General features: G+C 27.9%; 1 protein-coding gene across 1 annotated transcript; it reads right to left on the reverse strand.

The window, feature by feature from the left end:
- Window positions 1-2,543: 2,543 nt before the first annotated feature.
- Window positions 2,544-3,594, reverse strand: CYC1 (transcription factor TCP7). The gene is given in 2 exon segments (NM_001246868.2): window positions 2,544-2,776; window positions 2,859-3,594. Coding segments are annotated over 2 exon segments (726 nt in total). The 5' UTR covers window positions 3,544-3,594; the 3' UTR covers window positions 2,544-2,735.
- Between the last annotated feature and the right edge of the window lie 13,438 nt (window positions 3,595-17,032).

Below are 17,032 nucleotides of genomic sequence, written 5' to 3' on the forward strand. Positions count from 1 at the left end.
ATTTAGTCATGTAACTAATACTTACTAAACTTATTTTAGCATTATTTTGTACTTAAATTATGATCAATTTCACTATGACTTATTGATTGACAACATTTGTTTTACGCAATTTTATTATAATTTTTTTGTTGGATATTTTAGTGTCATTAATCATATCATATTTTTTTGTTATTTTCTTGAGAAATAACTTAGATAATTGCATTTTGGTAGGATTAAAGAAATATTTGAAGTATAAGTAAATTATATGTTTGTATGAATACTTTATCGAAAGAACCTGAAATTGAAAAACCCGAGTATTATAGGTTTGGTTTGGTTAATAAATTTAAACGCCCGATACAAATGGTTTGGTTTGATATCTGAAAAATCCGAACCAACCCGGTCATGTACACCCCTACCTACTTAAAAGAATGAAAAAATAAAACCTAATTTTAGTAAGTAGATAATTTGATTTGAGTGTAGTGGTTTGATGGTTGATTGTTGAATATGCTTTTTGAAATACTTGTTTGATGGTTCAATATACTTTTCTACACTGTAGCAGTGTATTTCGTCTTTAAGAACAATTTAGTCAAACAATCTCTTATAGAAACAACAAGAAATATTGAAGTATACTAATGACTTAGAAAGAACCATTAAAAGTATAGAGAAACCAATGCAAGATTGTTAGGTCACAAAAAAAAAACTATTGATGAAATGTAGGCCTCAAAAAATGAAGGTACCCTTTTGCACCATCAATATATAGAAGTTAGATCCTTATCCTAAAAAGAATAGAAAAAAATAAAATTCAATCACCTAGTATAAAAGGTTAAAATTTTAGTTACATTATTAAATATTTTAAATTGATCATGCAATGGAAATGGCACAAAGAATGGAGAAAGTTAAAATTTTTAGTTGTTTGATCATTTTTAAACCATAAGTGTATGTATGTCGAAGAATACTTTTTGATAGTAGTATTATAGTGAAAAAACGCTCTGCGGGTATAGAAAGAAGAGAAGGAGAAGAGGAAGTAGGACGAAAAGGGTATGAAATAGGTTGCTTGTAGAGATTGCGTGACCAAAGAATATGAAGAAGTATTACTTTAATAGTACTATATATAAGAAAAATGGAGAAAGTTTTTTTGAGAAAAGTGAACAAAATTGGGATAAATAAACACAGAAAGAAGAACAGTTAACTTGAAACAGAAAAAGTATGAACCTTGGCATCTTTAATTTTTAAATAATCTCTATCTGGTTCTGCTGGTGCAGCAGAGTTCCAGGTTCTTAAAACTATACATCTAATGAAAATTGTACTATTGTTGGTGACGGTTTAGTTGAACTCATAACTTTCAACGCAGAACGATAAAATTTCTATGAGCTAGCTCTCACTACAACTTAAATAAGCTCTTAATTTGGACTATAAATCAACCCTACTATCCATACGCATCTAAAGAAAATCAGAAAAAGGCCAACTTACAGAAAAATAAAGGGATAAAAATTGTTCTGTAACTTGATCAATCACAACAACAGAATGTTACTAACATGTTTCTTATGACTAATTGAAACTTTGAGCAGACAAAATATGCATTCTAGCTAGGTTAGATATCAGATTGGAGTATAATAGATTGAATTAATATCCAATCTTGATCAGTTGAGCTAAGTTGATTAAAATTATGAATTACAATAGCTAGGGTTAGTATGCTGTAAGCAATTGTTGAACTTAATTATCAGAGAGAACATTGTGACTAAATGATTGCACCAGTTCTTCCAGGGTTAAGTTATCACTCAGCTTAAAATTTTACTTAAGCTGGGTTTTATACTTAAATTATGGTTTATTATATTTTCTTTGTCAAGATGGAAAATTACTGGACCTCCACCTAAAATGATTTCTATTAAGCTGAAGTTAAACATAATTTTTACCCTATGTCTTTGGAATAAAGAAAACTTACAAGTGATGTATCTGAGTTAGGGAGTCTCACCATGGATTTGTGCCCAAAATCTAGTTCATATAAGGAGACCATCCATCCTTTTTTTAATCCCACGGGACTCTTCATTCACACCTAGGCTAGACATTTGGTGCGTGAACAACTTAATCTAGGGGGGCCATCATTGGTAAACATTAACTGGAATAGGTATTAGCTTTGATACAATGCTCAAGTCCATATAAATAGACCACCTATCCTTTTTCTTTTATCCCAAATAAGGACTCTTCAACACTCACCCTATGCCCAAGATTGTACACCTGGTGGATGGACAATTTAATCTTGGGCCCATCATCGGTAAACATTAACTGGGATGAGTCATATTTTGATACCAAGTAAAAAAAATAACTCTTGGATCTAACTAAATTCCAAAAAAAGTAAATGATTAAGGATGGACTACATCAACCATCCTTTTTCATACCTCTTCAAAATCCAACTTAGGAGAAAATTAGACTTCGAATTGATTTCAGTTCAATGGACTGACTACCTGTTGATTCCCCAGATCGAATTCCAGGTAATGTTCTCTCTGGTTGTTTTTTAACTTCAACCAGTTATTATTTTGCTTGTAATTATACAGCCCATTAAAAACTTGTAAAACTTTTGGTGTACTGGTTGATGCATAGATATAAAGTTGAGTTACAAAAACAAAGTTTACAAGTAAGTACACAAAGACTTGGAGAGAAATTGGAAAAACAAAAACACATAAAGGGCACTTTTATAGTTGTACCAAACCTAGAAAATTAAACAGGAATGCTTAATTAGCTAGCTTACGCTGTTCCCTTCAGATTTGGCTTCCGTGGTATGAATCCCATGCTTTCTGAACTGCAAATTAATGGGGAAAAAATATAAATATCTGAATGTCAATTAAATTGTGGAATTTATAAGTAGTATTTTAGTTTTTTACCTATCGGTAATGAGGTACAACAAATGGTAGATGCATCCATGGAACTCATGATTGTTGGATTAACATCGTCATGATTCCAATTTCGTGTCGAATTATTGTAATGTGAAGCTGTAGCTTCTCTATTCGGAGCAATTTGGGTCCAAATTTTCTTAATAGTTCTTTCTCTAGCTCTTGCTCTAGCCTTTGCCCTTGAGTCTCTCTCTTGCTTTGCTTTTTTTGCAAGAGGAACAATCATATCCTCATCACATTCCGAATTGTTATTATTATTATTATTATGAATAGATAAAGGAGTACTCTTCTTTGACACATCGTTGATGAGATCTTCAATGGCTAATTTAGACTTGGTGAATAGCCAATCAAGGGTTTTACTTGGTTTATCGTAACCAAGCATGTCTTGCAAATCAAAGAACTTACGAGCAACCCCTATCGACAACCTCACCCTCCGATCCCTATGCCCTTGTGATGTCAAAATCTTAGTGTGCCGATCCTTTTTCACTTGTTTTTTACTCTTGTTGTTGATGACGACATTGTTAGTTGCATACGAGTCGATTGAGTGACCATTTGCGGCTGCTAAGTAATGATGATGAGTAGGAAGGTCATGTTGATGAAGAAGTATTTGGTTGTTAAGAAAAGAGGAGTGAAGAATAGGGTTCCCACCATTACTACTGTTTCCAAAAGGGAACATTTTTTTCTTTTATTTATTGTTGAAGAACAAGTTTACAGCTCAACTAAATACGAGTAACTAGTAGTACACACTACAGCATTATATTGGCCTTTCACAAGCTTGATGGGAGTCTATACTGTTAGAAAGAAAGCGATGAAGGAAATAATTTGAATGGCTGAGACTACTCTTTTTTCTTTTTTTGTACTTGTGTTTCTATTTTTCTATCTTTTAAAGAACGTCACATTTATGTTCACATATCAACATCTACTAAGATCAATCCTTAGAAAATGTGTAGTACTGGAAAAAAAATTAATTTTAGCCCTCATCCACTTTTAGGCATGGAAAGTGATGGAAATCATAAAAATTGGCAGTGGCCACTGATGAAGAGCCTAAGGCAAAACATTTATGGACAAACACAAGATATTAATTTGATGGAACCAACAAAAGCTCGGGGATACAAAATATTTCAATATTATTCCTTTCGTCTCAATTTATGTAACATAATAATTTTCTTAATAACATATTTATAACAAAAGCTTGGGGATACAAGATATTTAAATATAAATTATTTTTTATATTTAAATAATATTTTTTATAAATTCTAAATATCAACTACTAGTTAAATTTTAATTTTAATATATCATATAAAAGGAAAGGAAAATTCAGGGGTGGGAAGGGTTAAAAGGGCAGCAGTAGGTATAGGTGTATACGTTTTAAGTTTTAAGGCGGTGAGCTTTTTATATTTTGGAGTGTGTGAATAAATTGTGGATAGGTACTCGTACTTTTGTCTGTCATCCTAAGCAAACCGACAATTTTATCACTGTTTCTTTTTAGTAGTGTGGTTCCGTCAGAGTTCATTCAATTTACCATCAACCAAACCCTAATTTTATACATCTTCCTCAACAGTAAACCTAAAATACTTTTTTAAAAAAATTATCTTAAAAAATCCTCTCTTAAGATTCTAACCTCTCCTAGATCCTAGAACCGTTAAATATTGAACTAAGTAAATAAAATTGTAATGTTCTTTAATTAGCGTAACTAGGCTAATTTTGTATGTTGCGCTACAAACATCCACTTTTGTCAAAAAGAGTTCAATTAATAGTATTTTCTAAAAATGTATAATTAGGTCAGAAATAACTGTATGTTACTGTGCATAAAAGGTGAAACTAACAACTTAAAAAGTAAAAAAATGTCAGTATAGCTGCGATAAGAGGTTAAAATACTTGTACTAAGGAATTGTTTGGTTAGGACAATTTATAATAGAGACTTTAAATTCCAAATCACTCTTGCTTCAAGCTTATTGCCAAAAATGGGTTATGTTTTTTCTTAATCGCTAATTGTTCAACCTTATTATACCCAAAGTTGTAGTTGTTTGGATCTCAAATCGTGCTTAGATTACAAATGGGTGGTGAAAATCATATTTGAAAACCTCACCTTATTATTGAACAAGTTTAATTGAAGAAGTCACCCTGAATTTTAAATATATTTTTTGTTAGAGAATTTGAAATGGATTATGGATGGTATTGTCACGGTCCACGGCGACAAAAAAGATATTTATATATAGTGTTAATTGATAATACCTTATTTATTATTATTGCTAGATATTTAATTATAATGATAATAATATTATTATCACTAAATTATAGCCGCAAAATTAAGTATTTGTTGTTGTGTGATTAAGACTCGCAGAAAATCAAAGCCATTTTATGGAGCCTTGTACCGAATTCGAACAAGAATAGCATATAAAAGTTCGCTTTTATAGCTAGCAAACATGTTATACACATTTATTCAAGATTTTATACATGATCGTATACTCTTATATAATGTAGATATATTTATATGCTTTTAAGGTGCATACTGTTATTATATTATTTAAATTTATAAATAGGTATATACGACACTGTTGAGGAAAAAAGTTAATTGTGCAAACTTTAAAATATTACTATGTGGATGTAAATAGTTGTGTAGGCCAGCTGTATTTTTTCCACATTATAATCCCATGATAAATGTGTGTAAATATTCTGTCTCACGTTTAATTAATTTTTAATTAGCAATGTAGAGATCAGTTACATCACAATTATGATATTATTTTTATCACACAGTCTATGTACCCTTCTCGGTATAAAATAGCAAAATGACGTATTTGCCCTTCTCCTTAGTTTCTCTCAAGTTCCAGTTTAAATCAAAGACTTGTTTATATGAAAAATGTAGCATATAGTATGTAGTTTTCCTTGCAATTTTTTTTATATATAATATAGAAGTTAGCACTATATCTTATTAAGCAAAAGAATTGGACAATAATATTAAAAAATACTTATAGCAATTAATGCTTTTAAATTTACACTACAAGAAAATCGTGAATTACATGGAAATTTTTCTGAAAATTAGTATGAAAATTTGAGGAAAATAAGTTTCCTGCAAATTTTCATACTAATTCCCAGGCCAATCTCCATATAATTCACATTATTTTAAGGGGAAAGGCTCAAATATGTCATTGAACTTTCAGAAAAGACTAATTTATGCCATCTGTTAAAAGTTTTGCTCATCTATGTCATTACCGTTCAAGAAATGACTCATTCATGCCATTATTTTTTAACAATGGTCTTGCAAAACTATATTTTGACATGTGGCCAATTGTAATTTGGCCAGTCATCAATTTTTAAAATAACATTTTTTAAAATAAAAATCAATTCAATTTTTATTCAGAATTTGAATGATTTTTTTTTGATTTTTTAAATAAAAAATCAAAATTCTGAATAAAAATTGAATTAATTTTTATCAAAAAAAATTATTAAAAAAATTGATGATGTGACAGAATTATAATTAGTCACGTATCAAAAATGATTTTGCAAAATCATTGTTAAAAAATAATGGCATGAATGAACTTTTTCTTTAACAGTAATGATATAGATGAGTCAAACTTTTAATGGATGACACAAATGAGCCTTTTTTGAAAGTTCAATGACATATTTGAGCCTTTCCCTTGTTTTTTTCAATGACATATTTGAGCCTTTTCCCTTATTTTTATAGTGTTTTTTTTTAGTATATTATGGAAAGATATTCCAATCACATAATTATTGTATGGTAAAACATCAACAAAAAAAAGTAAAATTGCTCAAGCTAGAACATAGAAGAGGTTGGAAGATAGGAATCGTGAATAATACCATGTCAACTTATCTCAATGAAGACATGACTTGATTCGAAACACCAGTGTCCTATCTACTTTAGAGGGCAATGATGGAGAATATAGAAAACCTTTTTAATTTTTTCTCATTGTTTTATTATTGTGATTATTTTTTCTTTAAAATCAATAAATTTAATAGATAAAATATCAGGTTTGGCCTCAAGGGTTAGCCTAACAAGCCTCCTGAACCATGGCTGACAACTCCAAATATACATCATTAGTATAAAAAGAAAGAAATAAAAAAAAATTTATAATACCACATCATATCTTGATCGTTTGTATCAAATAATTAATTCATACTATTCTAAATTACACTTTTCACTCTTTAATAAAATCGCTCTTCGATATCTTTCGCATGACCTAATAACACAATTAGGTTTTCTTTTCATTTGTTATGCACCTGTCAATCATATCTAAATGAAAAAATAGAAAAAAGTGTTTAGTTTTAAATTGGATATCATTTTTTTCATGTTCCAAATACAAATCAAGTTAAAATTAACAAAACAAAAAAGCAATTCTTCGTTCTCATTCTCCGTGCGTGTCTCCTATGATATAGAACCGTAATCATTGTTATCATAGATTATATTTAAAAAAAATGAAAGTTGTTCAATCATCTTTTGTCCATTTCAACAAAAAATAAAGGGAATTTAGTTGTATTTGTATTTAGTACGTACCTACTAATTAATACATAAATTTCATGATTGGGAGCAGATGGGGTCTTTGAAGTTGTATGGTTTCGAAAAAGTTATGGAACAATCAACCCTTTGCATGTGTTTCTTTTTATCATAAAATAGGAAATTTTTACTAAAGTATACATACTATCCTCCGGAGCTTCTTATTACTATTATTATTATGGTACTATATAATATAATAATAATAATTATAAGAGGGGGTCTTCAATCATTGTCAAACAAATATATAAATATAGATAGATAGAAAATCCAATTCTATCGCTCTCGTACACTTTTCTTCATGTGTAAATGTCTCTGCGTCCTTTTTTTATTTTTATCGTTATAGAATATAATAATATTACTAAAATAAAAAAATTGACATGTGTGATTTTGTTACAATCCTTAAAGTAACAACAATTTTCACTTTTAAGCACATGATTTTGTTTGTGATTTTTATAGGACATGCATGTTTGTTCATGTTCTTTAATTAATCCTTGTTATTTTTTTCTCTTGATATTGAATTTTATTCGTGGTAAAATAAGTGTCTAATCATATTGTAGGGGGAGAATATATAGTACATGGAGAGGAGGTAACTTTTTGGTCAATACTTTTATTATTTTGATTTTCTTTTGTGGTTCATGTACAATTTATTCAAAAATGAAATAGTAGTAATGCTTTTTGGTGAAAATGACATTAATAGTTGCATATTATTAATAGTGATGTCATTTCACCTCAACGATGTGTAGTCATAGCCTTCCTGTCAGATTTGTCTAATTATGATAGGAATATTAGGAGTATTATACAAAACTATTTGGAAAAGGCAAAAAATACTTTTGACGATTGTAGTTAAAAATACTTCATTCATTTTTTTGTTTAAATATATTTCAATTTTAATACTTTTCTCAAGAATCCCCTCAAACTAAACTACCCAAACTTCGACTCGATGATTGTAGTTAACTCAAGTACGTTAACTCGTTTCAATTATTAAAAATATTTTGATCATCAATACATTTTCCCCCTATTAGAAGTGGAAAACATATTCTAGAAACAAATAAAAAAAAAAGAAGTATTAGACAGATGCTTTACATAACTTATAATTAGCAAGTGATATATAACAATGATCAATCGTGTTCTTGCAGTAGTCTCAGTGTCACTGGCCCTAAAATGTTAGTATAACGAAAATAATTGTTAGCGATTATAAATATGTACATTAATAAAAAATGTTAAAAAATTCATATTAATATTAGTAAGTGTTATTAGATCGAATGTTGCTAAAGACTATAAGAATATATATAAAGAGTGTTAATTACCGCTAAATATATATAATTTAGCAACAATTGATTGAGCTATTACTATTAATTTATCGCTGTTAAAAAATATTTTTGATATAATGTACAGCAATGGAGTTTTGAATTTTGCGGTTAAACTGTCTTATAAATTAGAATGAAAAAAGTATGTAATTATGCTGGATATTGCAATTCAATGTCATTCTCCCTATGGAATAACTAGGAGAGCTTTTGATTTCTTTTTTTCTGTTTAATTCTTTGTTTAGAATTTGTTCTGCTGTTATGGACTATCTCATCAATTGATTCTTGCGGAAGCAATATATGTCAGTCGAATAATTGTTATGTTATATTTAATATCAATTATAAGTTTTAAATTTTAAAAATTTAAATTACAATAACAATAATATATCTTGTGAAATCCAATTGATCGGATCTGAAAAAGATAGATCATGTATGCAAAACTTATCGTTGCTTTATTAGGTAAAGAGGTTATTTTAAAAAAATCCTCGGTTCAAGTACATAACCCAAGAGGAGGACAATGAAGAAAGCATAGCAGTTAACTAAAAAAAAAAAAGCAATGTAAAGGCTACAAACTATAAGAAAGAAATAACAATACCATATTTTGATAATCAAAATACAATAACAACATATGACAAGAATTACAAGAATATGCTAATACTACAACAAAAATAACTTTGATTTTTATTTTTTAATGGATTTTTACTCTAAATAAAAATAACAATGCAACAAAATTCACAACTAAAAATAACTTTAATCTTTATTTTTAAAAAAAAATTTAATCAATATTTCGTATATAATTGATATATTTATGTATATAACCAATTCATTACATTTTTTTATAGAATCGAGAAGACAACGGGGAAGTGCTCATATTTTGCAATAACTTTTATTTGTACAACTAGTATTTATTTTCTTTGTTTACTTTTAAAAAATCTAATCACTACACAGCAAGATATTAAAAGGAAGAAAAGACGATCGTACGTTTGTAACAACATATTAATAATACTATATATATTCATGTAAAAATGTTTGTCACTTGTCTTCTAGTTATAGCAGATCTACTTCAATCAATCTACAGAACTTCTTAATAGTTTTATATAAAAATATAATTTATTTAATTACCTACAAAATGTCTCTTTTTAATAAATACTTAGACAAATTAAACTTATTTAACAATTAATTTGACTTACCTATCAAAATTTTCGTGTTGAATTGATTATATCATAATAAATAAATAAATAAATAGATTTGATTAATAGCATGCCTAAATTTTAGACGGGTTGTGCCGTCATAATTTTTAGGCTAATATTATCATCCCTAGCCATAAAAATAGTTTTACGCTTGGGTAGAAATTAAGTTGATAACTTTTAATATATTTATAACACATTTTTAATTCATATTACAAAACATAATTTATTATTAATATATAGTACAAATTTTATTGATAGATAATATATTTATAACCCATGTTAATACACTTAGAATATAATGTGTCAACTTCTTACCGATAAGTATAATATATTCGTAAAAAATAATTATAATATATATGTATTGCATACTTAATTCACTTTTAGTATTACTATAAATGATAATAAATAAAAATATCATTAAAATTAATAATTATTTATTAAAAGACATTCGTCCAAGTAATTGTTCCTTACGTTAACAAGTTAAGAAGCCCATTGGATCCTATGGCCCATCAATTTACAGATTTACATGCAACACTTTATGGGCCTCAAAATATTTAATGGTGCCATATGACAGAAATCACATATTTTTAAGGTAAAATTATTATTTGTCCCTTATAAGTTTATAATTATAAACATTCTTCAAATACAATAATATAAGAATTGATATAATAATCTGATTCGCGAGATACATTAATCGTGAAGTGAGATACTGTTAGGATATACTATTAACCATGCGTTTTGATATAGTATTAACATTGAACAATTATTTATTTATTTATTCAATTCAATAAAGTGTTACATTAAATAGATCAATTGTTATATATGTGTCCTTAACTTATATAGTAGATGATTTGGTGTATAGAGTTTAAGCTTATACACAGAAGATTAAATCATCAGTTCTTATAAGTTAAAATTTATAGTTCACAATCATAGATGAAAATTTGGACAAAATCATCAGAAAGATTGTAGCGCGAGATTAAAGGTAATTTATCTTGATTATGAGAATGGCATAGTTCTAACTTCTCGTGCTAGTGCATTTGGTATGTATTGAACGGGACCAAACAGAGATAGTTGTTTTAGACTGACTGATAAAAACATATTCTCTAAACTATTAAATGTACTTATATTCTTAATCTTAATATAACGATTATGATCTGTATATATTATTTATCATTTTGATTTATTAAAAGGTGAAATTCTGAGATGGGTCAATATGCCTGATAGATTGGATGATAATAATATATATTGGTGAAATAATTAGTTAATTGATGGAATCCATGTCTCAGTATAGAGATTGATGATACACCTTTTGTAAGAAGCTTGTAAGTTTTCATGTGTAAATCCGACCGGTAGATTTATGAATCCGGCACATGAAATAAGTTAAGTATTGCTCTAAAAGAAGTTAATCATTGAATTAAATTCGTCAGTAATTTAATTTATTGATTAGTATCGGTAATCTTAACATGGGGAATCAAATAAGTGTTTAGTGGTGAATTTCGAAATAAATAGAGGAGTTCAATTACGAATTTTTAGTGGAATGACTTGTAATTTATTATGGTAAGAATAATTCAAATTAATTATTTAGAATTATTTCCATAATAGGAAGCTTCATAATAAATTTTGTGGTCCCTCCAGTGCCCAATTTAACTAGAACTCAGAATCCTATTTTCTAGTAGAAGATGGAAAAGCAGCGTGAGTTTTTTTTAAAGGGAAGAAACGTGTGTTTCAATTTTTCTTGAAAAAAAAAATTTGCTTTCTTCTCCTCTTTGGACTAGGAAGACATCTCTATAAATAGGGATTCTTCTAACCTATATTAGACAGAGTATTCTATACAATACTTACCCCACCAAGTATTGAGTGAGTTCAATTGTTGATTGGGATCACTGTAGACGCTTCAAGAGGTAATCCAGATATCTGCACACGCTTCAAGAGGTAATCCTGAGTTAATTTTCAGCATACTTTGTATGTGATAACTATTTGTGATTATTATTTATATTCATGCAAGATGTATGATTCTGGAATGCTTCCGCTATGTATGTTAGTTTCCTACAGATACATTATATTTTATACATGATACCCTAATATAATGTACATTTTATATATGATATGTTAATTTGATGCGCAAAATACACTAATTACTGATACATTAATTTAATGTGTGAAAATAAGAAATTTTGAAAATTTATAAAACTAATAGAAAATAATGATAATAAAAGTGCTTAAAGTGAATTTATGACATTTATCCCATATTTAATCCATTAAATTGCGGCGCTATTCAAATCTATTCAAAGCCCATTAGTTGATTCCTTTTTTATTTGGAATCAGAATAAGAATTAGAGATTCGCATTCCGTAAATAAGCAAGCATATAGTTTAGCTAATTTATAATTTTTCATTAACATTTAGCCTTAATAATGTGGGTTTAGGTTTGAATTTGTATAATTCGTTAAAAGTTGTGTAGTATATCACTAACACTTATTCCTTTAATTTCTATTTGTATATGATGGTTTCTGTTTGTAGATGGTTGTGGTTTTTTTTATTTTTCAGTTATCATCAAATGGATTCAATGTTTTCTGTACCACTTTTTAAAATTTTGTATAAATCTGTAGTTTTCGATATTTGTATAATGACATAATACATATATTGGACTTTGAACTTGGATTCAAATTTTAACTTTAACCTCCAACTTTTATAATGCACAAACAGACACTTTAACTATCCAACTTTTAAATAAATAAACACATGAGTCCTACATGGAACAATACACCTACGACACCATGTAGGACAAAAAATGACATGTATGATGATATGTGGGACATGTGTGTCGATTTGTTCAACTTATACAAGTTTAAGTGTCTATTTGTGCATATCCAAAGTTGAAGGGCATATATGTAATTTGAAGTTAAATTAAAGGGCACATTTATGTATTGTGCCTTGTATAATTTTTGTATGATGCAATTTGTACAGTATAATTTATATAACTATTTAAAGTTAAGATGTTTGTGTTTGTATTAATTCATATCACTACTTCTATCATATTTGTATAAATCTGGAATTCATATTACTCCGAGATATAAATTCAATTTAAGATATACGATCGTACCTATATTTATATAATTCATTAATTATATATGTAGGCAGTGAAGTTTTATTGATAAAATTATATTAAATTTTGGTTAAATCTTAAATCATCATATGTTGACCAGTGAAATTACTGTTGATAAAGTCTGATTAATATCTAAATCAAAATTGTATGACTTAAATCAAGTCCAAATCACTTCGGCCATCTATTAAGTTGACAAGATGAGTTAAACTCATGTTCTTTAGGCCCATGGATAAAAAAAGAATTGCTTAGACCAAAATATCCCTAATGTCCTAACTCAAGCCTATATAAAGAGGTCTTCTTCTGACCACAAGACATAAAAAAAGAATTGCTTAGACCAAAATATCCCTAATGTCCTAACTCAACCCTATATAAAGAGGTCTTCTTCTGACCACAAGACACACAAATACATGCATACAAAAATACATAGTTGCTCTTCAGTGATGATTTGCAAGTCTTTCGCATCAAATCAAGATCATTCGTGAAGAGAAAAATCAGAGGATTACATCTTATTAAAGATTTCATAAAGATTGTAACCTTCGCATAAATCCAAATTCAAAGACTATTGTTTGCTTGATATTTTTTCTTTCTTGTTTCCTGGAACAAAACTTTATACGCATATAGTATATAGTTATTTTAATTGTGTATTTTTATATTTTACTTATATAGAATATGTAAGTACAAACGTCTGCCAATATTATTGTATTTTTACTAATATAGATAAAAACAATTTAATTATACAAATACACGTAAACTATATAAATATACCTTCAAATTATAGAAACGAAAAACTATAACTACAATTCGTAAAAACATTGAAACTACTAAGAAGCCTAAGTAAGTTTATTATAATTTGTGAAATTTCCCCAAATAGATATTATTATCTACCTTTGAATCAGGGGCTACTATTATAAATCTTTGTGAAATAATAAGTTTCTATTTTCAGTACTTGTTTTTCTTTTAAAAATTACACCACTTGAATATAACTAAAAGAATAAGAAGTAAGATTCTAATTTTATGGTGAAAATTTAAAATGGTGAGTACGTTAAATATTCAATATAATATCATAAGTTTTAGTATCATTCAAATAACAAATTTGGGTCCATTATGATTATTAGTTATGTGAACATAATAGCTAAATAATATAAGTTAAGAAATATTAAATAGTGACGCAGAATTTCCAAAGAATACTACTATTAATCTAAAATTCTTGATTGGAATGAGGGTTACTGAAAATTTAATTTGAAGCTCTTCGTATATACCCCTAAGCCATGACTGATACTAATTGTTCCACGCAAAAATGAGGTGGCAAAATCAAATCTTGAGGTAAGTTTGAGGGGTCATTTATGTATTTAATGATTTTGAAAGTATACGGGTAATATATTCTGCTTTAAATCTGGAAAATGATGAAAATATCATATTAATTTCATAATATTAAGAGCTAATTATATTTTTTTAATTAAAAAAAATCTCTTAAATTTAGAGAATCCAAATACATCCCAAACATTATAATACATCATGTTTTGATTTTGAAAATATCTCTTAACGTTTTAATACATCATGTCTCAATTTTGAATATTCAGTCAACGTAACAATGCATCGCATAAAGTGACGTATTCAAAAATATCAGAGGGTAGAGATTTTTGTTAATTTTTCAAATGGTAGAAAGTTTTAAAAAAGAAAATTTTTTCACTTATGGCAAAGAGAGAAAAAAATTAATTAGCCTCCTTAACTACACTTTACATAATTATGCTTCATGGCTATGATTTCATTTGCTATGTGGACTCATGTTTATATACCTCAGATTTTCAATTAAAAATTATACAAATTGTTTTTATTAATATAAATGATGAAATGACGGTAATTTAAGTCAAAAAAAATTGAAAAACAATGCCAAATAAAATAAGATAATTGTGTATGATTTGCTTAAAATGACTTCTTCAATACGGTCGACGAACACCGTATTGAAAAGTAATATAGATTGACTATATAACACTGCATGTGTGGGGCATCCTTGAGATGCTTCTTTAAGTAAAAATCTAAAGCCCTAAAAGATATGTTTGTACATTTTATATACAATTATTTGTATATATTTATATAAATCATTAAAAGTGACAAATAAGTAATTGTATATAAATGTTGAAAAATATACAGTGAATTTCTATATGGTGTTGGGGTGATACTATACATGAAAGTAAAATATACAAACAAAAAAGAAATATATGTATACAGTTGCTTGCATTGCTATTTTGGAATGCAATCAACGAAATTTGTTAATAATTTTTATGTGTTCGTTTGTATTCATTAACAAACTTAGATATATTTTTTGGAGACAATATAAATATTCACTATCAAATTCAATCACCGAAATTCAATACTTTAAAAACTTGTCATAAATTATTATAAATTGAGAAAATCTTAATTCAAGAAATCACTAGATATTGAAATTTTGGGGGAGGAAAACGTTACAAAAATACAAATACGAAAATAAATAAAAAGAAAAAAATCTTGCATCCAACGACAAGATATAAAAAGAAAAAATCTTGCATCCAACGACAAGATAAAGAATGTAAAATGTATCAATTTTTTAAAAATTAACCCAGACAATCAATATAAATAAAATTAGTATGATTTGAGTTACTAGAGAGAGAATTGAAGATTAAGTAAAAAATAATATTAATAATAAAATGGAAAAAGGATCAATAAAAGTATAATTGTTGGGAAATAGAGTGAGAAAATCACGAAAACAAAAACGTGGCTATTTAATGCCAAATAAATATTTTAAAAATATTTTTTTTTGCCAAAAAATTTAACTATTTATTTCAAATTAAATCTATAGGTTGTCATACTATGTCAATTTTCCTATGTTTAACCAAATTGACATTCGTACAACTGGATCGCATAAAATGAAGACTCAAATGTAATATTAGAAAATATTAGATAAATAGAAATCGTATACAAACAAGAAAAAAAACTTTAACAGTGTTTGGGTAGTCGTGTTGAATTATAATGCAACGATTTGGAGGGTAAAAATCGAATTCAACATCGGATGAGAGATTTTAGGAGAAAATTAGTAAGTGGGGAGAAGACAAAGGAGAAATAAAGTTAGATTTGTATAAAACTGTGTACAAATTAGCCTAGTGAATTTATTTTTTTCAAATACGAACCATCTATAGATCCCGCAATTAATATCACGTTTTATTAAACTATAACCACGAAAAATAATTTTTCTGAATGTTGACATTACACCTAATTTTTTGTCTTTCTCTCTTTCTCATTTTATACAAATTCAAATTGTACATAATCGTTCTACACACTTATAATAATACAATTCGTTTTATACACTTCGTTTTTATATAGTTCTCTGCCCAAGTGTCTTTCTCTTTTTCGTTTTATACACTTCGTTTTATACAATTTGCTTCAACTGTATATGTATAGCGAATTATACAGTTTCTATGTTTGCTATGGAGTACAATTATCCAAACTTTGTTATAGCATACAAATATAAATTTTTTATTTGCTATATGTGAAAGTTGCTCAATTATAATTGCCTTGATTGGAGGGAGAAAATTAGATTCAACATCGGATAAAAAATTTTAAAAGAGAAATTAATAAGTGGGGAAAAGACAAAGGAGAAATAAAGTTAGATTTGTATAAAATTGTACACAAATTGGCCTAGTGCATTTATTTTTTTCAAATACGAACCATCTATGGATCCCGCGATTAATAGCACGTTTTATTAAATTATACCCACGAAAAATAATTTTGTGAAACTGTAATTCCATTAAAATAATACTACCAAATGTTGACATTACACCTATTTTTTTTCTTCTAAAAAATATGATACGATAAATTGTATATTTAGATAATTTTTACGAATAATTAAGAGGGGAGGGAGGGATTGCTTGATTTTAGGCAGTCGATGGGCCCGCGGATATATTAGCCCAGCGTTCCATAGCGGGCCATCCCTAAAAACCAAAAGCCCAATTCTTATAAATGGGACTAACATCATAATTAGATTGAATGTGGGGCTCTCCCACGTGGCTGCTGTCCGCAA

Source organism: Solanum lycopersicum, chromosome 2 (genome assembly GCF_036512215.1).
Source record: "Solanum lycopersicum chromosome 2, SLM_r2.1".
In the NCBI taxonomy this organism is placed as follows: Eukaryota; Viridiplantae; Streptophyta; class Magnoliopsida; order Solanales; family Solanaceae; genus Solanum; species Solanum lycopersicum.